Genomic DNA, 12,464 nt, shown 5'->3' on the forward strand with positions numbered 1-12,464 from the left:
CACTGTAATGGACAATCACAGAATGGTTTGGTTTGGAAGGTGCTTTAAAGATCATCCAGTTCCAACCTCCCACCCCTGGGCAGGGATGCCACCAATAAAGATGAGGTTGCTCAGGGTCCCATCCAACCTGGTCAACAAGACAATACACTGTCAAAAGCACTGAATCTAATTTAGCTTTAAATTTCGAAACATCTTTAAAACCATGTTTACAAAGACTGGTAGGACACACTGTAGACTAGTACAAAATGAAGAATATGTACTAATCATGGCACCAGATGAGGACAGAGGATATGGCAACAATACTCCTGAAGCTTCATTTGCTTTGTAAGAGCACATAAAGCAATTCAAAGAAAGCTGCTGAAGGCCAATGGGACTCACATGAGGAATTAAAGTGAGCATTAGGATACAGCAGTCAGGAGAAAGCAAGCATGAAACTTTTTTTCAGATAAAAATTAATCTATTCATAGTTATAAACTGGTAACAGAAAAATCCATTTTTCCCTTCTCTGTGATTTGATTCACCAATTACTTCCCTACAAAAGCTAGTGTAAGGGTATCAGGCCACCCACAGCTTTCACTGGTATCCAAATGTTGTCATAATGCTTCCTTGTACCTGAAAAAAAGGACAGCTACTTTTAGTACTCAAGACACCTTAAGGCTTTTTTACCCTTAGAAACACGTTTTAAAATTCTGATCTTATTTGACAAAGACCATGGAGCAAGTCTTCACTAAAATAACTCACCTACTTCCCAATCCTACCATTTCTCCAGAGAAGGATTTTAGCTGAGACTAGTTCAAATCCAAGCTAGAAGTTAGCTGAAAAAAAACTTCTGAAAAAATTTGAAAATCTGTGAGCTTAGGCACATTCATCCCTCTCTGTCAAAAAAACCATGGTCATCATGATTTTGGATTTTTAAAATTATATGCATCACTGGTGAGAGAAAAAAGAAACTTCATATTCTTTGACTTTATAAATGAGACTGTAAAGTTATTAAAATTATTTTACATATTTTAAAAGCACCTAGAGACAGAAACTGCTATAAAAAATCTAAAACCAGTGGCTAAGAGATGATCTGGTACAATTTTAATTCCAGAACAAATCAAGGATAATACCTAACCATCATGTTTAAATTTTATCCAATCTCATAGACAACATTAGATCATCAAATAGAATCAATTCCATACACTGTGTTAGCATCAGTCTGAACTAAGAATTGCTGGCAGAAGATGGTTCCAGACCCACTGACAGTGCACACTCCTGAATACAGACCAGGCCTTATATATGTTCTGAGTGCAAGGTGCTTTTCTCTAATAAATGCAGCACAGATACAGATGTGCTGCAGAATCAAAATCAACATTTCCCAGTAATTTTCTAATTTGTTTTTGAAATATATTCCATATACACCAACATAGCAAAAGAAGATGAGTCACTTTCAATGACTAAGAATTTGCAAACTCCTGGAGCATTAAATTCCTTTGATTTTGATAAGCTGTCTCGTTCTCATTCTGTTCATTAGCCCTCCCCTTTTCCCAGTTTTGAGCCAGCCAATCTGTAGCCCTTTCTGCATGCTGACATATTTACCAAGTAAAATCTGTTACCACTGCTTTCCTGCTCTTACTGAAAAGCACCCTGTTGCTTGTCAAGCTCCTCATCTTGGGGAACCTCCTTCTTTCTTTTCCTTCATACATAACATAGTCCGCAAGCTGCCTTCCCACCGTGACAAGCTCTTCATTAGCTCCTCTCTGTATTTCCCCAGTAACCACAAACTGTTCACCTATACATTCTGTTCATCTCTTTCTTTTTCCACTCCCATATAATGTAATTTCATCATTAGTTCCCAAGTACCATTTTGCTGGTGACTTGCAAAAAATTTCCTAAGAATCTCAGATAACAATCCAGTTGTGTTGCTTTGAACCATGTCTTGGTAAGGGTTAACCTGGCAATGTCAATACCTACATGATTTGAAAAATAAGAATGTAAGAATGTCTTAAATTGTAAGCATAAATTATCATTAATTTTCCAGAAAATTATTTGGCAACTGTAATAGGGCTATTTTCTCATCTGTTCTATCTGAAAAATTAGTGTATGTAGAGCCTGCCACAAGCAGGTATCCACATTTAGACAGCAACTCAATTTCAATACTGATTAGTGAAAAGCATCTTGATATTTTCACTCTACTCCTTTGATGGAAAAATACTTTACAGCTCAAAAAAATCCTTTAGTGCTTGATTCTTTACCAATCAAAAAATCACAGTTGTCATAGAAACTGTAAAAACTGAAGTCAGTCATGACATAACAACAGAGCAGTGGAAAATGTCTGCAGGCTCAGGTTTTTCTGCTGGAGATATTTCTGTAAGTTTAACCATGGAGTCCACAAGTTTCCCAAATCTAACAAAGAATAATATATCAACAGGTATTATTTTTTTTTTAATCTATTCAGAGTCTGGAAAGTAATAGCATTTATCACTCCTGCTCTATACGCTGGCTACATTAACAGCAAACACTCTTCTCAAAACATTCACTGCAAGCTTATGCTGTAAGGGGACTGAATTTCTCTGATTACACATCTTAGATAGCCTGCAGGGGCTTTTGGTCAGTGTTCTCAGCATTCCTGAGATCCCATTTTTGGCATTTCTAAACTGACACAAACCACTTTAAAAATCTATATTGCCATTAGTTTCTGTCTTTTACAAATGCTGTTCAGAAAAAGACTTCTATCTGCAGGCCTCTGCCCCACACAAGATGGTTCAGCTCCATTTCACACATTATTTCTGGCTTTTTCCCTATGACATGAAACTCTGTAAAATATAAGTCTAGTCCTGACTAAGGCTACAAGAGTCTTCCCCTCTCCATCTCCCAGAGCTAAATCATAGACCAACTTCAATTCCAGAGTTCTTCCTGCCTTTTACTGGAACCACTTGACACTTTATAATTACTAATTGACAGGGCCGCCTTACTGCAAACACTTGCCCTTTCAGAGATCACCCTGCTGAAAAGAAAATAGTCATAATACACAGGAATATTACTGGACTGGCCTCACTGCAGGTGAGCAAACTGATTAGCTTAACTACAAATAACACAAAAAGCAGCAATGTGGATGTACAAGTACTCAGATCTTAAAATAACCACCTCAGAAGCCTTGAATTAAGTTTTATGGAGAAATTTAAGGGACTTCTTTTTTGGTTAGCTGTTTTCCTCTCACATATTGACCCTCTGTACCTTTAATTTAGTCTTTCAAAATAACTAGATACACATATTTTGAACAGAGAGCAAACAGGTATTTGGATTCCTTATGCTTTCCTAGAATTGCTTTAAATAAACTCCGTTTTATCATTATAGCATCTAGGACTTTCCAGACCTGCTAAACAACTTCAGATGCTCACACCACACCCCTGGTTCCCATCCTGCTTAAGGATTACATATAATGGTAGGGTGAGCACACGTGGTGTGTAACATGCTTCAGCAGCCTACTGAAGTTTAACTGACTGACATACACAGTGAAACTTTCCAGCTGCACCTAAAATAAAGTTTGAGACAGCAAAATTTGCCTGTTAACTTCCCTAACTATGAGTTTAGGAATTAAAACCAAAGTGAAATCCTGATTCCAGTAAAATAACCAACAAACAACCCATGAGTGAAATAATTTTTGCAAGGAACAAAGGAAAATAAAACACAAATCAAATACCCTTAAAAAGAACAGCTTGATTTATTTGTTTACTGCATTATATGCAGGATACTTATTAGAAGAGTACCTCATCCACACAAATCTGTAAACCTCAGTGGGAGAGAGACAAAAATATTTCTTCTCTTACCACAGTTGGGACCCAAGTCAAAAATATGTATAAAACCCTGTAGCTTCTCACTCTTCAGTTCTATGGCATTCTGTCACAGACTTTACATTTAAAATATCACTCAAGGCTTCTGTATGTCAACAGCACAACTACTGCACGAGTGCATACATATGTACACAAGCACATGTCCATATATGTCACTTGAAAAAGCACATACACACATATACTTATGTTTTTCTCACACTAGAAATGTGTATACCATGCAGGCAGACTTCTACCTTTAATTCTGAAAAAGGCACATTCATTTCGATAGATGCCACTGAGGAAAAGAAAATCAAGATAAGACTGCTATAATCATTTAATTGATTTGGATATGTACAACATTTATTTTTGAATAGGACAGGCTACCACAGGAAAATAAATATAAATATACATATTAAATATATTAAATATAAATATAATATTAACTATTAACAGCAGCCTTAATCTACATGCAGCTTATAAAATACTGTTATAACATTCTACTATCATAAAGACTTACTCTGTACTGATGTGGTTTACTGGAGCTCATGACTTAATAGAAGATTTTTTAGATTGCTGTTGTGTGTCTCAGCAGTCCCTTAGACAAGAAATTAATCTGCACATGTATTGATAAATAAGAGTGGAAAGAATTTATATGAATATTTTTAGATTTTTTTTTGAACAGCAGAATGGCTTTGGGCACACAGTATGAGACCAGACTCCATGGAGTATGCGTACAGAATAAACACATTACTTCATAAGGTAGGCTGAAGGGGTAAGAACTTTACACTGAACTCAGATGAGGCTAGAGCAAACATCTTACATATTCTAAAAGCCTGCTCCTTTATATATATACTCACTACTATAGCATATACTAGTGAGAAGGGAGTTGTCTCCAACAGCAGCAAGGCGTGTTTTCTTGTTTTGCTCCATAATCAAACATTATGCAACTCAAACCTGCAACCTTCTCATGGAAAATATTTGAAAATATTCTTACTGGATGTAAATATTCTTATTAGATGTAAAATTAATATTCTTGCAATATTCATTTTACATCTAGAGATTTCTGACCGTTAATAAATTTGGCATTTGGGTTTTAGAGAAGCTGACGACAAATAGAAAATAACCACAACAGAGGACAGGAATCTGAAAAGCACTACTATCAGAATCTGGTTGTAAAGAGATGTGTTCTAATAGAAAATGAGAAATTCCAGAGCCTCTGAAAAATCTTAAGTAACAATCTGTTACAGTGCTCACTCCAATAAACCCTTTCTTCCTATATAAAACTGTACTGTAGCTATACTATAAATACCCTCTCAGGCAGGATTACAGTTTTTTTCCTCTGTTTACCCCTGTAATGAGTGAAAGAAAATGCCTTAAAGCTGTATGGTTCTATTGGCTTAGGTGGCAGGATGACTGATCAGATTCTGTCACAGACTGTGTACACTATTCTCAACTCTGAACACACAACACCAAGCAGAGGCACTCATTGGCCTCCAAATTAGTTAGTGCCAATATTCCCCCTTCCCACAAATGGAAGACATTCTCCTAACATGTCATACTAACTAGATGTGAATGATAGGGCATAAACATGGAATTTTCTCTGAAACTCACTCTGACATAAAATTTTCACAGAAACAATTACCAGAGGAAATAGTTATTTTTTCAAAAATAAGTACTTCCTCACAGTGCCAGCATTTAAATGTAATAAAGCAGAAAAAATGCTTCAAAAAAACCCCAGATTGCTCTCACTGTATTTCTAATGAGTAAAACAAACCTTTCTTAGCATGTATAAGAAGCAGTATCATGCCTTACACACCCCTCTAGTACTTACGAGAAAAATGATTAGAAGCAGATGGATGGACATTACTTCCACTGTCAGCACTTTCACTGCTAGAAACATCATCATCTGATTCCCACACACACGAACAGGGAGAGGTTCCACCAACTTCTTCAAACTTCCTCTTTAAAATTCCACTCATTGCTGCAATGCTGTCACCATGCACCTGTAACAGGAACAGAGGCTATGAGGCACTGTAACACCCACCTGTGCAGGTTTCCCAATCCACTTATCATGAAAGAGTCCATGCATCAATCAGATACTACTACCTGCAGCTAAATGCGTCCTTAACCAAGAGTTTTGAACAACTTTACCAAGAAGGAATCAAAAAACCCTGCAACCTAACATCAGTATATTTATCATCTCACTGACTTTAAGACAGAAGGTAAATGCTACCTGTATTCTACCAATGCAGATAATTCTATATCCAATCTCATACATAAAAATATATATATTCAGTTATGCAGCAGATTTAGGTCAAGCATAATACTCCAATGTAATTAATCAAATATGGACTTTTATACAACACTTAAAAACATCCTTGGCACCAAGGAACATTACATTAAAAAAAAGTTCCATAATAAATATAGTTCAGAAAAAAACCTCATTGTCTCTTTTGATTTATTTTAAGGGTCTTATTTATGTAATTCTCAGTATTAACAAATGCCCATAATAACAATTAGATTTGAGAGCTGTATGAGACACTTTGCATCTTTCCAGACCAGGTCCTGCGTAAACATTTTGGCTGGCTCATTTTGCCATTTTAATTTACTCAGAAGTTTCTTGCCTAGAATTTTTGAAATTCAGATACGAGTACTGGCACACAAGTAGACTATCTCCATTCACACAAGCATCAAAGGACTGGGTCCATCCTTAAGAACCTGACTTTATAATCACATCGCCCAGCAAAGCCAGAGTCATGTTGAACATTCCTTATTGTTTCCCTTTCATATATACAGCTGATCTTTGTATCTCCATTTATGGAATACCAAGCAGAAAAAGATCAAAATATTCTTAAAGCAATTTTAAGATAATTTTAACACATCTGATAGGTTGAAACAATTTTCCTCTAATTTAAAAATAGTTTACTATCACCCTCATTACTGATTAATTCCTCCTGCAGACTGAAAATTAATTCTAAGATCTTAAAAGTTACAGATAATATCTACACTCTATGCTAATCAGTGAAATTCTGCTGTAAATTGCTGGGGAAAAAAGGCTGCTGTTTGATGCTTTTAAGCTTTTAGTATCAAAAATTCTCATCTGATGCCACTTGCCTTCAGCTTGTTAAGCTGCCAATTCAATTCATCTTATAACATAGTTATTTCTTCCAGTAAGCTTCACTCTACCTTTATGGATGTGTCTAATTTAGAGAAAAGATTTCAGTTTAGATGTGGAATCCTGACATAATGCTAAGAACAGATGTTGCATAAGATGATCTTCAGCACCAAACTTGTTTGCATGCAGAGCACGCTAAAAATTAAATAATAAATACATTAGGCTTCCATACAGTCAGTCACATAGACTGTACGAAATGTGAGCATATATACGAAATATGTGCTCACCATGATGTTCTCCGCTTGTTTTACTATTTATGAAAAAAATGTTTTCTGGAAAGCTATTTCCTCAGGGTAAATGTATGACTCAAACAGAACTTGCTTAGATCTCAACCTTTGCCCTTTTGTCCAAAAATGAATTACTATAAACTGCAAAGAAAGCACTGCATTTTTATTCTGAGGACATGGAAAGGATAATTTAGTATCACATTGTAATAACCTTTGCAAAAATGTAAGAATGAATTTTTATGAACCAGCCTCTAATAAAAACACATTTGCAAAAAAGAAAAAAGAGAAAGAGATAAAAGAACTAAACACACACATATTTAATCACCACAATTTTTAAGTCACCCCCTAAGTACAGGTTCAGAAACAGCTCCTCTATATTGTCCCCCATATCCTCGCTATCTCTTGCCAACCACCTTTTGCATTGTCTCCTGCAGTGCTTACAGCACTGAAATTGTGAAATCACCATTATTTCCATGGCAACAGCCTGCAATATCAAATCCACAGGATTATAGCATGACTGTAGAAGAGGGTAGAGAAGCAGCTGGAGTGTGAGAAAGAAAATGCTTACACTCAAACATCTCAGTGAAGTGAGTGAGAAATGAGCTGACAAAGAGTTTACCGTACAAGTGAGACCCAAGTCAAATCTATGTGTGCACTCATTGAAATTGTGGCTACAGGAGTCATGAAGTTCCAGGTCCAAAGAATATAACTGCACTGCAAGGCAAATCTAGTATCTGTGATCATCGTGAGTGTGCAGCCAGTCACAGAGCAAGAACTCATCTCATACCCTGAGGTGACTTCCAGAAAAAAGCCCTTTGGTCAGACACTGTCTCCCACCAGCAAAAGCACCCGGTGACTGGATGTCTAAATGGTGTCTTACACATCAGCAAAGTTGCTGCACATAGTGAGAGTGTCAACAGCCAGAGCTGTTCCCAGCTAGTAGCAGAAACAAATATTTTTTACACCAAAGGGTTTTAAATTTGCCTGGTTTTAGCATAGCCTACATATGCAACAAGTGCCACAACCTGGGAGCAGCAAAGCCATTTCATTAAGATAATTTGTATCATGAACCATAACAAATGGGCCTCAGGATCCTTGGAAATGACAAAGGTTAGCTCTATCATCTAGCTGATCAAGATAAGGTACAGGAGGTGCAGGGATACTGCAGAACCACAACACAAAGAAAACACAGCTTAACCATTACATATATTGAGTGTGACTGTTGCCTGATTATTGTTCTGAATCTCTTCTAGGAAGATTATTGAGAAGGTTGTTTGATAAAGTAGCTGTGATAAAATTTAGGTGTTGCCACATTCCTGAGATCTGTTGATTCTAATCTCTCTGTAATCAAGTCTCCCCAGGAATATGTTACATGGGGGAAAGGAGACACTTCTATTACTCAAGAGCTTGGCTATCACAGAGAGAGATTAAAGAGTATCTAAAGCTGTTTGTACACACTATGTACCAGCAGGAGATCCCTTTAGAATAACATCTGTATAAACAGATGCCGCTCCATAAGCCAATATTCTTCAGAAAGAAGCACATCTGCACAGTAGTGCACAAGGCATGTTCTTTCTGATAGCCTTATTTACACAGGCACCCTGCAGTACCTGAGCAAGATCCACATCTACAGGAACTAGGACATAACAAGCATGGGACACACAACCCAGTGCTGTTTATGAAAGCATTATTTTGCTCTTTGCTCATTGTGTGATATATCCCAGCGGAAGACACAGATATATTCCAAAGACCAACAGGAATAAGCAACATTCAAACATTCTAACAGCAGTGAGGCCACAAAGTTAGTGATATCACTAAGGGTTCCTAAGTGCACAATAGGGAAACCAGGACAGAGAGTTCATCTGAATTGTTCTCTGTCCTGCACCATAACTACAATTTAATAGGTAAATTCAATTTTGGGGAATCAACTGAAGCAACTGCTGTCACAAAGAAATCGAAATCCAATCTCATTTTAACAGAAGACCCCAGAGGTAAGTCTAATGGTACAAGGCACCAAAGACTTACACAAGTCAAATTTCCAATACATGAATGGAAAGCAGAACTATAAATCCCATAACTGATAGGAGGAATCGTAAGGCTAATGTAACTATGCAGTGATACAATTTTGCTAACACAAGTCACTTATGGTATGTGAGACTACCATTATATAGGATGGGAATACTGTTAAATACACAGAAATAATTCAGCAACAAGTATATTCTGAAAAGAAGGGAGCTAATGTATATAGGTATAAAATGCAGTGGACAGAAGTCCATGTCTGACTATAGGAACCAAACAACAGCACGTGACTAAGAAAAGCAAATGGATGGTCAATCAATATTCTTGGACTTCCACTAAGGCACCAGTGAGGTTCAGCCTTCAGAGGCTGAAAAATAACCGCCAACTACAGGTAAAGAGATATCATACTTACCCATTTGGTTAAAAAGGGCAAAAGTTGGCTGGAAAGGTTCAATTAGAAACGCACCTTTCCAGACGATTACTGAACAGCTGTCTATTAGCTACAGTTGATTTGGAGCAGCATCCTTTCAATTCACACAACTGAACTGAACTGGAATCTTTCCTGTTCATAGATACATCCTTCACAACAAAAAAAATCCTTGCATAGCTATGTGATATATCATCCTCTGCCATCCATGCTTGTGTGGCATTAGTCCAAAGCAAGGCAAAGCAAAGTTAAAACAGAGGGAACAGTATGAAAGCAAGGAAAATAAGCTAACACATTGCTATGAGCTCTAGATTAAACACCAATTACCTAACACAGTTACGGACTCTTCAAGAAAGTGACAACTTGACACAGCAGAAGCATATGATGGCTATGGGCTGTGAGAAGAATGATCTTTCTTACAACACCCCCCATCCATTTTTTCATCCTTTACTTCCTAGTTTCCCTCCACCCTGATCAAACTACTCCTACAATGAGATCATTTAGCCAGCTCTCTAGCTGCAGGTGTGCTGACAGGCGAAGCAAGTCCTCAAAGCTCCATGGCAACAGGCTTTGCCTTCCTACGATGCCAGATAACTGGTAGGCACCCGATATTTAAAAATTTCAGAGGCAATATGTTATTACTAGAAGATAAAAATCCCATGTAAATGTGGGAGATACATTTCACATTGTCATAGTACTATCTGGAACCTACAAAGTAAAATAACATAAAAACCTGGCTGGTTTGACTTTCCCTGGTACTAAAAAGGCTGGAAATTTTAGAAAATTTTGATAACAATCTCATTGCAACAGACCTTTAGAGATCTTCTTTATACAGCAGGTATCTCCAAATCCCAGTGAAAGGCCTAAAAAGAGTGATGTTAGAATTACTGAGTGAGAGGACAGGTGACAGTGCATTCATTACCTGTGCTCCCAGGAGAAAATTTTTCTTATGAGACTGTGGTAACATACACTGCCAAACTTGTTCTACAAAACCTAATAAGTTGCCATATCCTCAGTGTCTTGCTGACACCCACGGGCAGTTTACATACTGGGCATGACATTCTGTGCTGTGGAATAGCACTGCCCCTTTGGCCAGTCTGGGTCAGCTGCCCTGATCATGCCCCCCCTCAAGCTCCTTGTGTAGCTCCTCACTGGCAAACACGGCAAAGCCCTTGACATAAAGCAAGCACCACTTAGCAACAGCCAAACCATCAGTGTGCTGTCAATATCATTTTCATACTGAATCTGAAAAACACAGCACTGACCCAGCTACTAAGAAGAAAATTAACTCCATCCCAGGCAAAACAAGGACAAGTCACAAAGACAAACCCAATTTTCACCCTAGCCAAAATTTTCAAATAAATGTTTTGCAAAATTCACTGCTATAGTATACAGCTCATACAACATCATCTGGGACATTGAACAAGTACGGAGCACGCCTGTGAAGAAATAAACATCAAGCATGTACCATATGCAGTAAACATTAAAAAAATATATGAAATAATAAAACAGAACCTTATTCAAATTATATATCATCATGATTTAAAGAAAAGCCTCACTACAGAAATCAGTTACTGACTAAAGCTACAGAAAAATCAGGAGGAAAAAGAGCTCAAGAACACATTGGCATTTGGAGTGGAGGGGACTGGGGGACAGGGTGTAAGAAATCCAACTACTTATTTCTTTGGTTTATTTATGAAACCTGATTTTGTACTAATTTCCTCTTGAGACTTGATTACATTTCATGATAAAATCTACCTGACTAAAAATTCTCATCTGAAAATAAAACAAAAACTAAACATCAAAGGTGGGCATTAAATAAATAACTGTCCTATGTGTCACACTGCATTTTGCTTGTCTCAAATGCATCAACTGAAAGTACAGAAAAATATAAAGTCTGTAGCAGCAATACAGATTCACTTCTGAACATAAAACACTTCTATGCAAATGACTGCAAACTGAACTGAAGGATACAGAAAACAGATGTTACACATTAAACATTACTGCAAAGTACTCATCACAAACAACTCCCACCCACTGGCCAGTCAGCATGTACTATAACATTCTAGGGAGACTTGGCAAATAATTTCACAGTCAAATCACGAATATTGATGCTCACAAGCCAAAATGTTTGGGTTATTTGTGATTAATAATCTTTCTGAATTTAAGTCTTTTTCTTAGCCTGCGAACAAAGCTTCATTTTTTTTAAAGACATTTTTCTTACCTGTTAAATAAATGCCAGCAGCAGAGATGATTGTGAACTAATCAAGGTAGTTGCTTGGCTCCATATAATGCACTGAATTATTCTGCTCTTTGTGTAACTGACAGTTTTAAATTTGGGAGGGGAGGGGTAGTCAAACCCAAAAGCACCTACAGTGACATCATCATTCACACAAAGAATATTACTTGCTTGTGAAAATGACTATTCACGTAAGGAACTGCATTAATGCAGACAAAAAACCATTTGCATGAATGCTTGCAAACAGTGAACAACAGAGGTACACGAACATGAATCAAACAGCTGTTCAGAATTCAAATTAATGTTTGCAATACATGTTTTGCTGTATTTGGCAGCTCTAATCATAAGCACCAGTTGCCAGAGGTAGGCTCTGGTAGTTTCAATACTACAATCTGTAAAATTTACAAATACATAGCAAGCTAATTCCAGTTAAGAGACTACACTGTATAGGTACAGGGAATACCATTGGAATAATCTGACTGATATATATTTGCTTACAGCAGCAGTCAACTTACACAAATTTAAAATAGGTGAACTCTTTCTCTCCTCATTTGCTTCAGCC

General features: G+C 37.1%; 1 protein-coding gene across 6 annotated transcripts in view; it reads right to left on the minus strand.

Moving 5' to 3' along the window:
* The window catches only part of CSRNP3 (cysteine and serine rich nuclear protein 3), a 99,861-nt gene that overhangs the window by 63,523 nt on the left and 23,874 nt on the right, over positions 1 to 12,464 (minus strand). For 3 of the 6 annotated variants that reach the window (XM_086898110.1, XM_086898109.1, XM_023931088.2), the window contains exon 2: positions 5,647 to 5,818. In XM_086898110.1, the coding sequence (XP_086754236.1) occupies positions 5,647 to 5,794 (148 nt within the window). In that variant the 5' untranslated portion in view covers positions 5,795 to 5,818. The other 3 variants (XM_086898111.1, XM_086898112.1, XM_086898114.1) reach the window with 3 other exon arrangements.

Source organism: Cyanistes caeruleus, chromosome 7, assembly GCF_971803275.1.
Source record: "Cyanistes caeruleus chromosome 7, bCyaCae1.hap1.1, whole genome shotgun sequence".
Lineage (NCBI taxonomy): Eukaryota > Metazoa > Chordata > Aves > Passeriformes > Paridae > Cyanistes > Cyanistes caeruleus.